The sequence below is a fragment of the Electrophorus electricus genome, chromosome 6, assembly GCF_013358815.1.
Source record: "Electrophorus electricus isolate fEleEle1 chromosome 6, fEleEle1.pri, whole genome shotgun sequence".
In the NCBI taxonomy this organism is placed as follows: domain Eukaryota; kingdom Metazoa; phylum Chordata; class Actinopteri; order Gymnotiformes; family Gymnotidae; genus Electrophorus; species Electrophorus electricus.
The window spans coordinates 23678877-23698118 of record NC_049540.1 but is presented as its reverse complement, the minus strand read 5'-3'; the positions used below and the strand labels follow the sequence as shown (position 1 = coordinate 23698118).

At 36.9% G+C, this 19242-nt stretch overlaps 2 protein-coding genes across 3 annotated transcripts; one reads left to right on the top strand and one right to left on the bottom strand.

The window, feature by feature from the left end:
- Positions 1-770: 770 nt before the first annotated feature.
- On the top strand, positions 771-10683 carry pold3 (polymerase (DNA-directed), delta 3, accessory subunit). Its single transcript, XM_027004516.2, has 12 exons — positions 771-871; positions 1849-1904; positions 1990-2092; positions 2227-2266; positions 2486-2618; positions 3226-3481; positions 3967-4039; positions 4120-4300; positions 4619-4728; positions 4927-5012; positions 5522-5597; positions 6153-10683. The coding sequence occupies exons 1-12, from the start codon at positions 815-817 to the stop codon at positions 6368-6370; spliced, it is 1389 nt and encodes a 462-aa protein (XP_026860317.2). The 5' UTR covers positions 771-814; the 3' UTR covers positions 6371-10683.
- Positions 10684-10905: 222 nt separating this feature from the next.
- On the bottom strand, positions 10906-19141 carry chrdl2 (chordin-like 2). 2 transcript variants are annotated; one of them, XM_027004528.2, is made up of 11 exons: positions 18831-19141; positions 18318-18430; positions 18043-18136; positions 14462-14607; positions 14160-14253; positions 13801-13865; positions 13375-13543; positions 12986-13174; positions 12674-12850; positions 12212-12304; positions 10906-11757 (listed from the first exon to the last, which is right to left on the bottom strand). In XM_027004528.2, the coding sequence occupies exons 1-11, from the start codon at positions 19081-19083 to the stop codon at positions 11621-11623; spliced, it is 1530 nt and encodes a 509-aa protein (XP_026860329.1). In that variant the 5' UTR covers positions 19084-19141; the 3' UTR covers positions 10906-11620. The 2 variants fall into 2 exon arrangements, with proteins under 2 accessions (XP_026860329.1, XP_026860336.1); XM_027004535.2 differs by having other exon boundaries at positions 13375-13510.
- Positions 19142-19242: the final 101 nt, after the last annotated feature.

Genomic DNA, 19242 nt, shown 5'->3' with positions numbered 1-19242 from the left:
GCAACACTGTTCCCTGTTGTTCAGGATTTTAGACATGGGGTGGCAAAGGGGTGGTACCCCCAAATTATATAGTGATATTGCTTAATTGGCATATGGGATAAAGCTGAATTTACAAATGATCAGATTTTGCAAAACGAATGTCCAGTTATGACATTTGTACTAGCCTCATAGTATTGTACTATTGTACGTCATACTACCTCTGTAATTCTTAATACATGTCAGATTTGGTTAAATTACTTAGAATGGAAATTGTTCTAAAAGTATTATTTAAATCAAGATGAAATTTTAGATATGATTCAGATAATTTTGGTACACACACACGCGCGCACACACACACACACACACACACACACACACACACACAAATTTTGTAAATTATTCTTTTGGGAAAGGCATGTTACATCATCAAATGTAGCTTGCTAATGAACATCTAGTCAGAATACTATAACCTGACCCTAAATCCATTAACCTACTCTATTTAGCCCATGTTGAATAACACAGACTACTTCATTACTTTCAATTAAACTACGGTCCACAAAATTATTTTAACTTTAAAAAATTCTAGATTCATTTGGCGCAACGGTACCTAGTTCCTACTGGAAATTAATATAATGTTAGATATTTGCGTTATTTTGCGAAACCTCTGCTTTCATTGCACGTAGTCACCTTGCAACATTGCAGAACATATCTTAACGTTTGGCGTACCGAACTCTTCACTACATGTATACACTCGTGACAGGAAGTAAATAAAGTTCCCGCGTTTCATATGGATAGCTCGGTTGCCTGTTAAAACAGTAACCAGTGTCGCGATACAATGGATGATCTCTATTTAGACAACATTGACGAATATGTTAACGATCAAAATAAAATTGTAAGTGTTCGACCTACAGAATTAAGCGAATACATGCTTTTTATTTGATAACACGTTTGATTTATTAGCAGCAAACTCGAAAAACTAGCTAGCAAAGGCACACACTTCCTACTTTAGCTAGCTAACACTAGGTATCTCATTTCTCTAATCAGCTAGTGTAGCGAGCTAGTTAGCTAGAGCTAATTTAGCAGCTAGCTGGACGGCAGGCCGGCCAACATTGATTATGTTGGTCCATGTCATTCAGATTGATAGAGAATAGATCGCCCTAGCAAGTGTGTTAACTTGTATTCTCATCACATGCTCATCACACTGTTTTCCTATAACTTTGCAATAATTCCGCCATTTAGCCACCTAACGTAGCTACCTATGATTTTTACTTGTGAAAATCGGTGTGAAGACGCTTAAACTAACTGCAGTTGTAGTTGACGATATGGCCTCTGCATTCCTCCGACTCGTTAGCTTCCAATATTCACATTAAAAGTAGCCTACCTGCGTTTATTAGTTAGCTAGATCGATGTTGTCAACTTTTGTTACAAGAGCAGCCTGAATGAACAAAGTTTTGTGGAAGACATTGCGTTAAAAATTGTCATCAACAAGAAACATTCTCATAGAATAATGGACTATTTTTGACTATTTGAGAGATATTCAAATGTAGAAATCAGTATCCACCGGCATACCTTAAAATGCAAATAAAAACGGCTGAAGGATATAGATTGTACTGTACTTAAAACTATTTAGTGCTGTGCACCCCTCCCTATTTTACGTAATTTATATATAGTTATGTTCAGTAAGGTTTCTCTGGCATGGACACTGCTTACGTGAATTGCGTAAATAGACAATTATGTAAACTGAAAGTGAGTAAACATGGTAAATAATAGAATACTGAACTTTTATAGTCAAATATAGTTTTGTCATCACTGAAGTAACAGACATATACTTTTGTCACATTGTCAACTGCATTAATTTTGTCTAAACAGGTCACCTATAAATGGCTCAGCCTTACTCTTGGGGTCCATGTCAACACAGCTAAACAGTAAGTTTCCTTTGTTGACAGCAGTGTTCTAATGTAAGGTAATTGTTCTTGATGTGTCAAAAAAGTTGCTGTTGATTTGTTGCAGAATGCTTTATCATTACTTGGAGCAAAGGCGCAAGGAGAAGTCTGGAGCTACTCTGCATGCCACCTACCTTGTATCTGGGAAGTGCTTGGAAAATGGTAGCATGGTAAGGTTAAAGACGGTGATAAATAATGTTTATTATGGCTAAGTTATGTTTGTCATTATTACCTATATTTTGACAAAATGCATGAAAATATTTGTTGCATTCATAACCTGAAGAGATCTTGTCATTCCTTTTAGTGTCATAAGGTGTCAGTAGTGCGTGAAGAAAAGCTTGAGGGTATGTTTTCTTACATTTCAAAGTTTGCTACAATATTTCTCAAACACTAGTAGGTATTAGCATGATACAAATAAATTTACTCATGGCAGTTAATCATCTTCATTGGTGAAGATTGATGTTCCATTTAGACTGTTGCTTGAGTATGTTTGAATCTTATTTTATGGGTTTCCTGCCAAGTTACATTCTTTTGCATTCTTTTCATTTTTCCAACTTTTACAGATATAAAATCCAAGCTGGATATGACTGTTAGCATACATGTGTACAGTATCCAGAAATCTGAGCTGAAGGATAGCGGTCCACTCTACAGTACAGACTATGATGCTGTTAAGGAGAATTTGAAAAACTGCAACAAGTATGTGAACTGAAAACCATACGTGTTGTTATAGGCAGAATATGAAAAACATTTGAATGAAACACAATGGAATGTCAACACCTAATCGCAGTCATGTGTCCTGAGTAAAACTAACTATTGGAATATGCATGATTCAGTTAAAACAGGTAAATATTCAGGAATGGTTTGTTTTTATTATGCTTTTATTAGGTTCATCAAGACCACAAGACTGCAGTCATCTTAAACAACCCGTGTAGACTGTTCTTCAGAAGTAGTTAAATACTTGGGCCCACAGTTTGGGGCAGCCTACATAAAATCATTTTAGTTGCCTTAAACCACTTGACTTATGATCTGCCAGTGATCCTCTTCTTCCCTTTTTTACATATAGAACAATAATGGTACATGTGCAAGAGTATTGGTCTCTTAGATTATCTCAGCTGTTTTTGCAGAAATATACCTCGTCTTGTTTCCAAAACATGTGAATTACATAATCGGAATGTTTTGCATAAATAAGCATAAAAGATCCAGGTAAAGCCATAAGTTAATCAGTACTTGCAAAGCATGGCAATCAGAAGTGTAGTTGTACACTTATAGTAACTGTATAAAACAGAATCCTTTATACCTGTAGGTATAGTGCCATCCGCTGTGCTGCTGCTGTACCAGTGTCCTCTGGACAGCTACAGAGAGCTCAGGAAAAGGTTTTGGCCGCTGCACCTGACACAGAGGGCAGTAAACCAGGCCTGAATGACCACATGGCAGCTGCTTCCAAAATTAGCGTCAAACAGCCTAAGGGCATCATGGGAATGTTTTCAAGCAAAGCCACTCCTAAAAGTGAAGAGTACAGCAAAGAGGTGAAAACAGAGCAGAAAGATGATGCATCCCCAGTAAGTGTGTATTATTGATTATTTTTAATGCAAATACGTTGCCATGGGTAACTGAAATACTGATACTGTGGACCTTATTGCTTATGGATGAATGCTTTTTAAACACAAAGTATGAGGTAGTATCTCATTTTAGAATTAACTATAATCCTTCCTGTAATCAGTCCGTTGGCCTAGTAAATTATCTACCATGAACAGCTGGATAGAAATCCATATATTCAAAAAAATTGTGCTTTGAGCCATGCTTTTTGCACATTCTTTGTTGATGTTAGTGTTCTAAGGGGTAAGAGAAGAGTCGCTAAAAGGAAAATAATTTGGGAAACTACAGATGAACACAGACATAACTGATAAATAACTCAATGGCAGACATTCAGAAAATGTGTAGAATTTATTGTGTCAATTTGTGTTAAAATGTATTGAATGTATATGAACATGTATTGTACATCTTGAACATGCATTATAATGTGTGTAATGAAATATTTATTTAGGCTGAAGGTGCTAAAACTAGGCCATCTTCCAAAGCTGATGCTTTGAGCAAGTTTTTTGGAAAACCAGCAGATAGTGAGTATTTTTTAGCATGAAATTTAAACAGTATGTCATCAAGTTCTCATACTTATATTGATTTTCGTTTTTTAATACAGAAAATGCTGCCACTGACAAACCAGACAAAAACATCAAAGAGGAAGTGGAAGGAGCTCTGACATCATTGTCAGCTGTGAGCAAAACACAGTCTCACTCTTCACCTGAGCACAAGCAATCCATAAAAGAGGAATTACTGAAAAAGTCTTCTGCAGTGAAAGGTGACTCCAAAGACACTGGGAAGTAAGATTTTCAATCTTGTTCTCTGAATTGGGCTGTTTAATAAAAATAAATTATCAAAAAAATAAATGTAAGTTGCTCTGAATAAGAGCATCTACCAAACACTGTAACTGTAAATTCAAGAGGCAGTACAGTAAATAACATGTGAATGTGTTGTAAGTTAGAGTTAATGAGTTAAAAAAAAACTTCTAAGCAATATCACTGAACTGTTTTCAAAAGAGTTTTCATGTGTTACATTTTAATTTCTGTAATTTCTTGTGATCGATAGTATGACTGACATTGCATTTATCATCACTCAATGTATCCACCACACGTAAACAGTAAAACAAAGCGACTTGAGCAGTCAGACAGCGAAGATGAGAAAGGGGAGAGTCAGAAGACGAAGAGACGCAGAATAAAGCAGCCACAGCCTGACAGCAGCGATGACGAGGGTGGGCAAACAACAATTTTCTCCAGTTTGCCTATTTTTCTCAAGTCAGTCCAAATAAGAGCCATTAGGATTACATGTGTGTTGAAATTAAAACAAAGAAATAATTTCTCCCTGCAGGGAGAGAGGGAATTGACTGAAATTTCACTATTGTTCTCTCTGTGCACACATCCTAATTGACAACATTCATTCACTCTCTTAGTAATTCCAGATTCTCCACCGGTGCCTGAACCGCAAACTCAGAGCCTTGAAAATGAAGTGAAGAAAGAGCCTGTTTCACATCAAGAAGTGAGAAGTATTCACATTTGTAAACAGAATATATATTTATAATAGAATGGTAAGGATTATTAGCATCAGTAAGAAACTGGTACCGTCACAGGAATAAAACACCCTTCTGTTGCTTTTGCCAGTTGTGTTGACAATACAATTAACAATACTTATTTATATTATCTTCAGAAATGGTACAATAACATACGCATGTGCATTTTCACCCCTGAGACTGGTCTGATGTGAATAATTTAATGAGCTCATATGTAAACAAAAGCAAATTCAAACAAGTGAAGGATGCTGCCCTAAAACAACCAACTTTATAGCTCAGGCTAAACCCAGCAGCCCTGTGCATTTGTGTTTTTGTAATTACAGTGTTTTTTGGGTTTTTTTTTCCTTCTTCTTCTTACCGTTACACAGTTTATTAGTTTTGACAGCTTATCCTCAAACCACAGTTGTTTATAGCCTTGAGAGAGAATTTAAGGAATATGTCTGTTCTGAATTGTTCATGGATATCTCATATATTGCAGATTTTAGAGGGTAAGAGGAGGAAGAGGAGACGAGTTTTGAAGTCGAAGACATTTCTTGACGATGAAGGCTGTATGGGTAGGGATCATTTTATTTTATGCACTTTCAAGATCACAGCTCACCTGAATCATGAATCAGTAGAAAGGGGTATGATCAGTTCTGATCAGTGTGGTGATGTCTAACTTCAGCAAAACATGCAGTCATGTCCATGGAATCACAATCTAAGAGTGAGACTGCTATCTGAGGTGTGGTCTTGTTTTGTTTGTTTTGTTTGGTTTTTTTTCCTTCCCTACCCAGACTTCATGTGCACTGGTGTAATCTTTATATAGTGAGATCTTACCTTATATGATGTAGTACCTTATACCAATTTCTCTGTGTTTTCACTGAAGCAGTCTCCAAATATGACATACATACAATTAATTGTTTAATTATTTTACCAGTTTTTTGTTTTGCATAGGTTTTTGGTTTATGAACTAGACACTAGTTGGAAGTACGATGTAGAGAAGGAAAACTGTAGTGGAAAAGCTGTACTTTGCAGGAAAGTCTACTGCAACTTGAACATTATCCAACACTATCAGTCTGTCTGTCTTCAAAAAAACAAACAAGCTTAGTATTTCATTCATGTTTACCCAGTGACTGAGAAAGGCTATGAGAGCGAATCCTACTCTGAGAGTGAAGATGACTTCAAGGCCAGCAGTTACCCCTCTGAGGATTCAGTCTCACTCAAGCAATCGCTTGGAAAGAGAGAGGAGGAAAAAAAGTTAAAAGAGAAAGGTCAGAAGAAGGCCCCTGCTGCTGCAAATAAAGCAACCAAACAGGCGACCATCTTTGGATTTTTCCAGAAGAAATGAACTTACCAGGATTTCCTTTCCATCACTGCCTCTTAGGATAAAATAAAGGTTGTAACCTTGTATTGGATATATGATGTACTTTTTCATGTTACAAGCTCCCCAAATGCAACTTTATTTCTCAAAATATTCCCTTTTGTACTTGTATGTCCATGCTGGACTTACCGTACATATCTGATAGATGTTCCTGTGATGTTTGTCAGGTGTATTGGTCACTGGTGAATTTTGTCCTTCACCATTAGGATTATATGGTATTAGCATCAGAACACCATGTTTTAAATAATAAACTTCTCTTTGTAGTAACACCTGTTATATTTTAGATGTTTTCTGCCCTATTCAAGCTGAGATCTTCACTTCTTCTCAAGCCTTTGTGACTCATTAATTGCCATATGTAAATCCTAAGAACATTTTAGGAAAACAGGACATGATCAATTCAGAAAGTATGCTTCCCCCCACTGCTGTTTCTTTGGTTCATGCTAGTTGTCTGTTCTTGCTAAGGGTGAGAGTTTTCCTTGAACAAGGTTCACATTTCGACATGACATCACATTCTGGCACTGTGGTTGGGTCGACCTCAGACGAATTGATTTATTAAAACAAAACTTGACTGCTTGGGATGGCATGCCTCTGGAAGTGCGTGTCAAACCTAAAATGAAACCTCTGATCTGGTGCCACAGACATGAAATTGAGCTTTTGGGGCCAAACCACAATTTTCTCCATAAACCTCTTTTTTCTCCTTAGAAGTCCCTAAACTTAATTTTTGTTTTACTTTTGAACAATACTGACAGCAAAGATTAAATGATATATAATGCAAATATTGTTTGGGATTCTTGCATGTTTCTGCAAATAAGGACTTTAAAAGGACAAATTTGTTTATGTATAGGTATTTTCTTGTCAATAACCAAAGAAATCAAAATCTATTGCTGTTCTTTCATTGTTTCCGCCAGTGTAATAATATCCCTGAAGCAGATCACATTTCACCTTTCCCCATTCTATGGTAGTTAACGGCCTTTAAAAAAGTACAGAAAGCTAAAAATGTAATCAGGAAAACATCATCAAAATATGTAAAATTTCTTCATGTAGAAATTGAACTTGCAAGAACCTTGTTCTTGGAGTATAAAGAAGATTGATTTGTTGTTTACTTTTGGGAGGTCTTAAAAATATCTGAAAAAACTCATGGACTTGGCTTGTGACTGTCAATTTTCAGACTAAAGATTAGGTGCAAAAGGTGGGAATTAACACCGGCATTTAGGTGTATGCAAGAGTTGCACTTCACATTAATGGCAGACGTTTGTTTCTGTTTGTTTTTTTTTTTGTTTTTTTTTTAAACAAACGGAATATCTTATTAGAACTGTAAAAAGTGTAGTCTGTTTTTATTTTGCCCCATATCATATAGAATAACAGTTAACACTGACCTGGCTATATGTTCATCCATATCTTACAGTAATGCTTGTTGATAGACCTGTTCCTGCTGCATCCAGAGGTAGCATGAGTGTGGTGTCTGCCTAAATCTCACATCATACTTTTGTTTAAAGTAGTAGGTGCCTCCATGTCTGAGAAAATCTCTTGCTAGATTATATGGCTATCTTCGGGGGAAAAAAAAGCCAAGCTACTTCGAAGTGCTCTTGGCTTGGCACTGCAGTACAACAGTATGATTAACTGTTTCCAGGTTTGTCTTCAAAGGTGTAGTTGCTTGGAGGATGTTTGAGCTAGTTCGTAACGTATCCTGTTCCCAAATTCTAAGGTACACGCAAACAAAAGTAAAAGCACCCTATTCCTGGTCACACTATTAACTATTAAACAATTAATAAAAAGCCTTTTTATCTCTAATTTGTATAAAGCTAAATGAAAGCAAATAAATCATTTTGATATAGGAGTCAGGTTTTTTTGGTTAAGGGAACAAAATAAATTTGTACTAATAACTGCATGTTATGATTTATTCCTATAATTCTCCTCATCTACTGCAAGGAAAACAAAAAGAAATTGTGCATTCATTGAAAACAGATTTTTACACTTTTTTGAGTGATCATATTTTGCTGGAGGAAGATTTTTTCGGTAACTGGGAAATTAGGTGGCATGCATTATTTCTTTGGGAACTGTTTCTGGAAATGCTGTCCCATGGACTACTTTGGGGTGTGTGTGCTCAGTATGGGGGATGAGGGGGCAGAATTTCCACATCTGGAATAATCTTTGCAATCAGCCAGAGAGAAGTTGTACTTTACTGTTATGGATCAAAAGTGAGGCATTTACACTCTTTACAACTATTGTCAGATGGTACGCATGCAAGTGCTGATTGCAGCTCAAACACTTCACCTCTCATTCATCAATCTGTCACATTAGTTAACTTGGCATGGAATACCCATTCATCATAATTGTTTTGATATGACATTCAAATGGAATTTGTGTGTTGATTATCCTGTTTTTAATGGCTAAAACTAAGCAATCTGCTTTCACTCACTCCTGCACCCTTTAACCACTAATGTTAAATTTTAATAATTAACTTTGATATTAGCTGGACATCTGAGACACAAAGTGATTCTCTTATCTTTAGTGAAAGGTAAGGGAAGCCCAAACATATTCTTCTATTATAGCTAGCCAATTATGCTAGCATCTTCCATCATAAGCTGCTCTTTTAATTTTGGGTGTTTTTGCTTGGCTAAGTAGAGATTATGAAAAGCCTACAGATGACTAAAGTGTCTATGATGGGCAGCTCACATGTCTGTGGCATGGTTCTGAACATTGGCTGAAATGATTGGGGTCAACCTAATTAAACGGAGAAGGCATAAAGCAGCATGCTTTATAGACTGGTAGTATTTTGATGACCCTCTAATTCTAGGGATATTGTAACACCTTAATCAGCTATGAAAGCAAACATGTCTCTGACTTAATTACCTTAACTCAGTTTAGCACCCTTTGAGTCAGAAGGCTATCTGATTGATTTGCAGTGCTTCGGTTTCTGAGACACCATGAACTGCAGAAGCTCAGGGCCAGAGATTTTACTAATTCACAGTTTACCCACCTTCATTATCCATATACGGCCCTGTATATTCCCATGCAACCTGATTTTGTTGTTTTACCTGACCTTAAATAACTCAGAGAAAACTGTTACACACAATGGCTAATCAGCCTTAAATATTTGTGAAACATGGAACATATTTCCACCCTAAAGCTATGTATGTACTCAGATGTCAAGGTGCAACCAATATGTTTTCTCTCTAAGAAAACTGAGGCTTTAACAATGGGCAGCAAGGCTGTGTGGGCATGCTTATACAGTGAACTGACCCCTCCACTTGATTTATACCCAATGACTGCCCCCAGCTGTTCAAACTGCCAGAGCCAAGACTAAGCATGCATAGCAAAATTGGCCAAATGCTATTTAGAGGGAATTTAAAACCTCCATCCCAACAACGAAGGAACCATGCTCATGCCAAAGATGGCAATGTTTAAAATCAAGTTTGTGTTCCAACAGCAAGGTTTGAACTCTCTTGTGAGGCAGAATGTTTCAGGCTCTCTCACAATAAACATACCGGTACAGGTCATTCTTTCATGTCTAATCATTAAGGTATAAAATTAAGGAAAGGTTTTTTTTCCTCAATGATTTGCAAATTAACAAACACAGTGCATTGTCACATGCACAGAATCCCTCTCCCCCCACCCAAGAATAAATAGGAGCACAAAATTCTCTGTCTCCCTTAGAGCTACTCAGAGGAACAAATTGCCAGAAACTGTCAGATCCAACAGCCAGCAGATATAATTCACAGTTTCATTGTGTGATTATTAAGGTCTGTAACTGAGGGGCTTCTGTTTCAAAATATTTTGTCAGGCCTTCAGTGAGAGATGAGCAGTACTGTCTGGCACTGTGTGAGTCTAACACAACGACTCATTGTGGTCAGGATTGGAGCAAAAGTGGGCTTTTTGGGTTCAGAGGAAAAAGACGGGAAGGGATATTAGACACAACTCTTTAAACTTCACCAGTCTGTTTGGTGGCCAGTTGACTGTGATTAGCATGGCCCCCAAACAAAAGTGGATTATCCTACATCTGGTGACCTGAACAAGACTGTTGACAAGCAACTTACAGGCTTGTTCTCTCTGAAACTCAGCTTGGCTATGGAACAACATCTACATTAACCAACAATCTTCAGCGTATCTGATGACAAAGCTATTGAAATCATGTAATTTGCTCTGCCATTAAATTCTCTGTACTGTGATATGTTAGAACAGGTGGCTAATTCTTGTGTTACAATATCTTGTTCTGTTTTGTTGAGATGAAACATTAAGATGAAAACTGAATACAGTAAATAAAAATATGTTTTGCAGCAGTTTGATTTAAATCAGTTTGAAATTACTTGTAAATCATACTAAATTTGTCTTGACAAGACCATTCTAGCTTTTCCAGTTTGTTAGTGGAAAATTCTGCCCTACATTTATATCAAATTAACAGTGCTGTATTGTTGGCCCCGTTCTGTTAGAACATCACAACCCTTGAAAAAACAAACTATAATGCTGTAGCTCAGGTCTACCAAGGCACAGCAAATAAAAGCCACAAATCTCACCAGATTCATTCATTACTTCCATGTACAGAGAGAAAGGATAACATACAACAAAAAAAGGTTTGCATTTCATTAGAAATTGATACTGATATATAATGACATTAAATTGTTCTTATGTGCATATATTTTATGTATCCACATTCAAAAACCAAACTATTGTGCATATGAAGGAAACATTAATTTTAGGCAAATTTGTGTTACTTTCCCATTTACAATAAATAGTTATTTTTCATGGTATATATTTAATAGATACATGACTAATGACACAATAAAAATGAGGCCTGCATCAACTTTATAAAAGTATCCTGGCCAATAAGCTGTCTACCTTAAGCTTTCTCTTATATACTGTACAAATACAGTGGTCGCTTGCTAAAGTCACGTTTTAATTTAATAAAAAGGAATTCTTTAAACCCTTTTTTTTTTTTTTTTGCTTCAGCTCTGCTTTAACCCTGGCACACCTACAACCAAGGCATTCGTATATGTTTACTTTCCCTCTTAATTACTCTGCATTTTCAGAGGTCCACAGAACTGGCTTCACTACAGTCAAAGGCTTCTATAAAAGCTACAAGAGACGGCAAAGTTGTACTGAACTGACTCCTAGTAATAAACAAGAGAACTATCCAGCGTTTGGTTTGTACTACAGCACATTGTGTGCATTCTGATAATAAAAGGTGTTTGAAGACTTGCGGAACTGAGAGGACACAAACTAAGAGGCACAGAGAGTGTCCAGTTGCTCAGGGTTTAAGTACTTCACTACCTCCTTAATGCCATCTTCACATGTCCTGCTCCTGTTGAAATCTTTCTCTTTGTCCTCCTCCTCCTCATTGAACCTTCTCCAAGTGTCTGTGTTTATAAAAATGGGAATACAACATTGAACTACTATTCTATAAATGCATTAAAGAAATGACATTTTTCAAATGAAACAATACAGCCAACAATGACTGCATGTCAAAGCTATGCAGTGCAAAATATCACGAAAAGATTGCCTGGCAAAGTGATCACTATGAACAAAGAAAATTCCCCAAATTTCCTCTGCTTTGTCGTCTGTAACAAACCTACCTGCAGCAACTTGTGCCTTTCACTTTCCTGTACGTTTCCAACATTTTCTAGTTTACAAACCTTTATTCCAAAAGAAGCTATTCTTCATCTTTCAAAGGAACTTTATCTGTATCTTTATCCAATATTCATGACTTATGACATAAGATTGAAATTGTTTAATATACTTAAAATGACAACAGCTTTTCAGTCAGCCATATTGAAGAACAACAGATGAAAAGCAAACTGATGAAAAGCTCACCCTCATCTAATGTGGTGAGTAGAACATAATTCTCTGGATGTTCTATGAGGTCTTTTTTTTTAACATCGCCTGTTTCCATCAAATGTAGTACCCCTAGAAATATTACAAACTGGTTATTTCCACCTGATTACAGTACAATTTCTGCTTTTACTGGCAGTCTCTATTAAAGTCCATCACAATTAGGCAAATTGAAAATTCAGAACTGTAAAACTGAAATTTATAATTAATTATTTCATAATTACATTTTTACTCAGTAATTCTTAGATGGAAATGCCATTTATCTTTGACCTTCATTGTATTTGGTTGTGTTTGTTTACCAGCCCATTATATTTTAATTATTTTATTTTACTACATTTTGTGCTTAAAGACTAACTGAATCAACTCAGGACATGCAAATCAATCTAAACCTTGGATGTACATTTATAAGTGCTTTAACATTTGGTAGGACTTGATATGCATTACCTTCTATTGTTTTCCATACTTGCACTTCAAGCTCTGTGGCTCCTTTTCTCTCAATAGCAATTGTTCGCACCATGTCCTCTGTGTTAACAGCAGATGACGGTTCAACCTTATATACCAAAAGATTGTTGTTGTCTTGTCCTAGATAACACTCTGTCCTATTGCTTTCAGTTTTAATTTCTGTTTAAGCAAAAGAAAACAAACAAACAAAAAAATTAATACACATACTTTTTCAACATTTTAATCACCCAGGAATATTCAGTAATACATCCAGTCAATTGATCCTGATTTCAGTGTGAAGGTAAATTATTCTACCTGGACAAATCTTACAGCATTTCCCCTCTATCTTCATGGGATGTTTGCATGGGTACTGGTTGGGACATGTGATGCGTCTGCACTCCTGAAGGCCATCTTTGCAGGTGCATATGATGCACTCCAGAACTTTCCCCAGCACAGGGTGCCACATGTCACCATGGGAGTAGGTCTTTCCACTGTACACACAAGCTTAGACAAACAATTATAAATCAAAGACCATATAATGCTCCCTGAGAAAATATTATGGATAAAACTCCTTCTGTAAGGGACTGTTATATTATGTTATATTAAATTGCAAATCTTTGACTAGACTTTTGTAATCATCATTAACAAGAATCTCAATTACATCAACTAATCTGTCCAGTCCTCTTTGAATGAGTGGAGCTTACCTCTCTGGTGTTTGCGCTGGAGGAGGATTTTTACTGTGGTTTCAGCAGCTCCTTTAAGGTGCAGTGTGTGCAGGTTGAGGCCCCTAGGGGAGCCTCTCAGTGTGGACGGAGTGGCCCACACAGCTCGGCCCCTCACCTGTTCCCCACCACATTCATCCAAAGAATGCCTCTTGGGTGAGACATCAAATAAACAAATGTTCTGTTTGTCTGTGGAAAGATTTATCTTTGGAATGGTATTTTTCTTTGCTTATCTAATGTGGCAAACTAATGTAGCAGACTAATGGGGCAGAAGAACATGGTGACCACCAACTTGATCAATGAATTAAATTTCAATCAAGTAAGTGTCATTATTCTAAAAATATAAAGGAGAATGTTCCATATTGTATAAGTAATCAGTTACCATTAATACATTACAAAAATACCTACCACTCCTCTGTTCAGCTGCTGTCCTCCTTCCCCATATGATGTTGAATTGATGTCAGTTAGACCCTCTGATCATATCAGTGAAACAAGTCACATTGTCACACATACCTTTAATACTCTAAAAATCCACAACTGCCAAATTTATTGCAAATAAATATACAGACACATCAATACATGTTCACTCCATTTTAAGCCATAGCAAATTCGGCTTTAATTATAACAAGACCTGTAGCATCAGTCTTCTACTGCTACTACTACTACTAAAACAACAATAACTACTACTACTACTACTACTACTACTACTACTAATAATAATAATAATAATAATAATAATAAATAATAATATTAATAATAATAGTAACCTTTGCAGACCAAGCAGCAAGAATCTGGAACAGGAACAGGTGAAGAGCATGTGATGGGCTGACAGGTTTTCAGTGCACAGAAAATATTTCCATTCTTAGAGAAAATAACAAAGAAAAACAGATAACTTTATTTACCAATCAACACATGCCTGTAATCAATCACTCACAGCATTACAAAGGGACCTACTTTTAATATGACTATTTTTATCCTAAGGTAAAAGTGCTGACACCAGGTTATGAATAGATGAACATAAAGGAAAGTGAAGAACAGAAAAAGTAATGTAAAATATCTGATAACTCACAGAGCAAGTGCACATAACACATTGATTGGACTGTCGGGATTGGAAGAGCTCATGGTTGGTGAAGGTCTCCCCAGTTTGATATAAAGTTCCATTGTGCCGACAAGTTTTAATGGGCGCCCTTAAACCAGCAGGAGTTCTGTGCTCATCTGGGAATGATAACAGTATAGGTTGGATTGACCAAGAGACATGTAAGCAGGCAGACAGACACATACAGATAATAGAAGAAGGAGAAGAAGTAGCTTTATTTACACACCCCCTTTTAAAACAAGCTTTACCAAGATAGATATATTAGAAAGAGTAAAGTAAAATACAGTAAAATAAGATACAAGATAATACATAGAATAAAATAATAAAATACAAGGACATAAAAAGTGATGTAAATCATCAATTTAAATTTTACTGCATTTAGCTGACACTTTCATATAAAGCAATTCACAATTCTGAGTGAATACAATTTTAGCAGTTGAGGATTAAGGGCCTTGCTCAGGAGCCTAACAATGGCAACTTGAACTAGTAACCTTCTGATTATTATCCACTAATACCTTAACCACCGAGCTGCCACCACCATATATAATTATAGACTAAATAATAATCTCTCCTCTTAATTGTATTAGCTCAACTGGAGCACTCAGATCACTAGGAAGGAGGGCCATAGTATGAAATGGCTGCCCAGTCACATTTTACTCAGGTATGACCAGCATGTTTGTGCAGAGACATAACAAGAATAAATATACTAAGGTACAATGAGGTGAGACCATGAAGACATTTGAAGATCTTTACATTTATTCTGACAGACACATGTAGCCAGTGCAGAAGAGGTGAAAAATATGACCCCTCATTCTAGTGAATATCAAAATTTGCAGAGTCCATATACTACAGAGAGAGCACTTGATAAACCAGAAAACAGAGCAGAACAGAAGTCCATAGAAGCTGACATAAAACCATGAATGATTTTTTTGCTGTCTAGTTTTGAGAAGATGTCACAGCTTTCTCCGGTGGCACAGCACTGCTTTGTCAGTTACTTATAAGGTTATTAAAGCTAAAGTGCCTGTTGACAGTAACTCCCAAGTTTCTGACAGCTTTAGCCTTCACAGATAGGAACTGTAAATGGACCAGTGTGACATTTCTCAGTTCACCATTCCCAATAACAATAACACTTTTTGTCTTATACCAGAGGAGCCAAGCACCAGCTACTGGTGGATGAAACAGTCACTCAAGACTGTAAGACAAACAGATCAACCTGTGCACCGCTTGGGTTGACTACAAGAAAGCCTATGATTCAGCGCCCCACACATGGATCCTGGACTGCTTAAGGCTGTATAACATCAACAGGACTCTAAGAGCCTTCATCAAGAACTCAATGGAGCTGTGGAAAACAACCATAGAAGCCAACCTCAGGCCAATAGCATTAATCACCATCACCATGGATTTAATCACCATGGATTTACCAAGAACATGCCTTGTCCCCACTGCTGTTCTGCATAGGCCTGAACCCCCTCAGTGAAATCATGATGAGACTGTACACTAAGCAGGAAGGGGTCAAGGACTACTGAATGCCAGAGCCACTGTCTAGGATGAAACAACCAAGATCCATGAGTACACCAGGATAATGGCCCCAAGTGATGAAATTACTAGTGAGTACCTCAGACAGCAGAAGCCCAAGGAGGGTGGGAATGAAGGTGAGCAGGAACCACCATGAGAGTATAAACCCCTGCACGGGATGTACCACCGGGAAGTTGAACACCGAGATCTCCATCTATGCATCTTGTCTCAAGTATCTCAAGTATCACTGTTACTGTGGCATACTGTATATCAGCTTGTAGGTTTCAGTGATGGCCACAATAGAGATTGTCTGTAGTGCTGTATTCACATCTTCCAGCAGCCTTTCAGGTATTTCATTAGGTCTTTGTAGTCTGCAACAGCTTTTTAGCCTGTCCATCTTAGCCATGATTTTCAGTCTCAGGTCAGCAGCTGTGGTATTGGGGTTTGGAACATGGACTCAATGGATTTTGGTTCCCATGTTTGGGTGTGGGCATGATGGTGATATCTCCCCTCCGGGCAAATAGTAATATTCAGAAGTGAAGCAAGGTTGGTGTAGTGCTTCCACTTCACTGTGGACTGCGAGGTCCATGGGCGGGTAATAATCACTTGCTATTTTGTCTTTAATAAAAAATATTTTGCTCCCAAAAAAACACATCACATTTGCAAACTCATCGCATTCGTAATTTAAAAGTTGGGCATGAAGTGCATGGTAATCAAAATATCGAATTTGGTAAAGAGGAATTTAGTCTTGTTTCTTTCATCACTGTGAATGAGGCTTGAATAATAGGCCTTCCTAGCTATTTGAAATCGGAAAGACTTCATAGAGAACTGTAAGCTTAGTGTGCCTCAATTTTCCTTTTGCTTTCACAACTTTCTTGCAATCTCTCTTTCATTTTGCTATGGTGTAGTAACAAAGTTCTCATGAGGCTTTAAAATATATAGACATGTTTGATTTTTGTGGGGCAACAGTATTGATGCATTTATTGTCTCAAACTAAAATGATCAACTAGGGTTTTATAAGTGTCAAGAAGATAAAGAGATTTGAGAGAGTTGCCACCATTAGAAATATAGTGCTTGTTAATAATGTTCTAGTCTAATCGGCTAATATTGCAGTTAAGAGCAGACATCCCAAAAGATCCAGTAGTGTTTGAAAACTGCTACATCTAAAGAACTAAGACACCATGATATCTAAAACATGATATAATCAGGTATGGCAATGTTTATGTGTAGAGCCTTCCACATGCTGTGATCAAAGGAGTTCAGTAAAACTGTTAAATCATTAGAAATATGATCTGGGATCTATTCAAATCATGGACAGCAGAAAACCTGGATGTTCACCCTTAAGATTTGTGACAATATATTCAAGTGAAGATAATTCCCCATCAGATGTCTACATGCGGCCAAATTTCCTGTGATGCAGACCTGCAGCAAACCTTTCTTATTCACACTGGGAATGCTGAAAAACTGTAACAGGGGGAGTTGCATCCCTGAAGGGTTCTTACGTAATTAAAAAAAGTAATGGCATTACGAAGCCAGGTTTCTTTTAATAAAATGAAAAAATCTGGATTATGATTTTTTTAAACTGTCCAACTATAAAAGGCAAACAGACACACAGACAGACAGAAACCTATATGACACAAGCATTAATATAAAATACAAAAAGAGACACTATATATATACTTAAAAAAAGATAATCATATAAGAAACCCAAATTGCATACGCAAGACAATATTCATTACCTGGAAATGCAGTGTGCTAAAATATAGTCTTTCCTAAGTGGTGAAATTTACCATAAAGTAAATGGGGCTAGTTGGCTATGAATGACAAAAAGAAGAATAGTGACAGCTGAGCACAAGCTGTTGCATAAAACTAGCAATGTCACATGAATAACTTTGAAAGCATTAAACAGCTATAATAAAATCGTAATAGGTTTGTGTGCTACAGCTGAAAAAATCTGACTCTCAGTGCCCAAGTGCACAACATTACTGAAGTTGATCTGAAGGTCTGGACAAGGTTAGACTTAAAAGGTGTGACTTTACCTGCACAGCGTGGGCAGCACTGCTGAGAGTCAGTCACTGGGTTCTCACACCGCAGCACAGGGCATTTGATGGTGTTACATTTCACATGACCAGACTTAGAAGGGTTACAAATTTGACACAGCAGAAGTTATGGTCACAGACAGATAAGGACAGATACATTAATACAGACAAAAAAAAAGGTGATAACTGTTTCTCATGCAGATACACACAAATGTGTAATATTGCATGAATTTATAAATCCATTCATGTGAGCTACTACTGAACAAAGTACATACTTCAGTGCAAGTACACTGCATACAGAACATGAATCCAAATGGCTCCAGATAGGGATGCCAGCTATCCCCTGGGTTATACGTCTTCTCTTTGAACGTGCAAAATACAGCAGGCGCTGCGCAATAAATAACAGATTTAGTTCACTAGATCTAATAACTGAGGATTTGTATCTTATTTGTAGAATCTTATGGTAACTGTAAAAAGAGCGAGAACCTTCTTTGACGGTAAGCGAAATTTGTTTCACTCGAACGAAATGACTTAAGTTAAGACGGGCGATAAAAATGATTGTATAAAATCGCTAATGCCAGCCAAAATTATTTCGGAGGTAAACAATCATGGAATAAAAAATAGCAAGTTACGCTTGGCGTTCAGTTTTGCAATATTAAAAAGTTATCGTGAAATACTTGTAATTTTAAATATATCTTAGAAGCCAACACTATATACGTATTAAGATTATAATAAAACGTCCAACAATAACATCTTAAAACTCTAATGAAGTCTATGATGCCACTTACTTTTTTTGCTTTGTATCGCTTCCGTTTCACAACTTACGACCCATCGCAGAGTGACTAAAATGAAGATGTTTTTCAGGTATGTCATTCTTTTCAGATTAATAAAAAAAAAAAAAAAATCCGGGTCACAGTTGTCTTGAGTAACTTTCTTCTCACTAACTGCGACAGCAGCTATCAAACGTCTGTGAAAGCTTGTATAATGCTTAAAGAGTTTATCGAAAGCGCCTCCTACAGGGAACCATAAGCGTTTTTCCATAGTACCGTTAAATCTCGAGATAATAATTGTAGTGCTACTTCAATATAACTGCGTTGTTATCAGTGTAAATATTACACAATAATGCCTCTGGAAAGCAGAGATACCCAGGAAAGAGCTTGTGAAGTCCAGCAATAGTTACACATCTGGTGCCTGTACTGA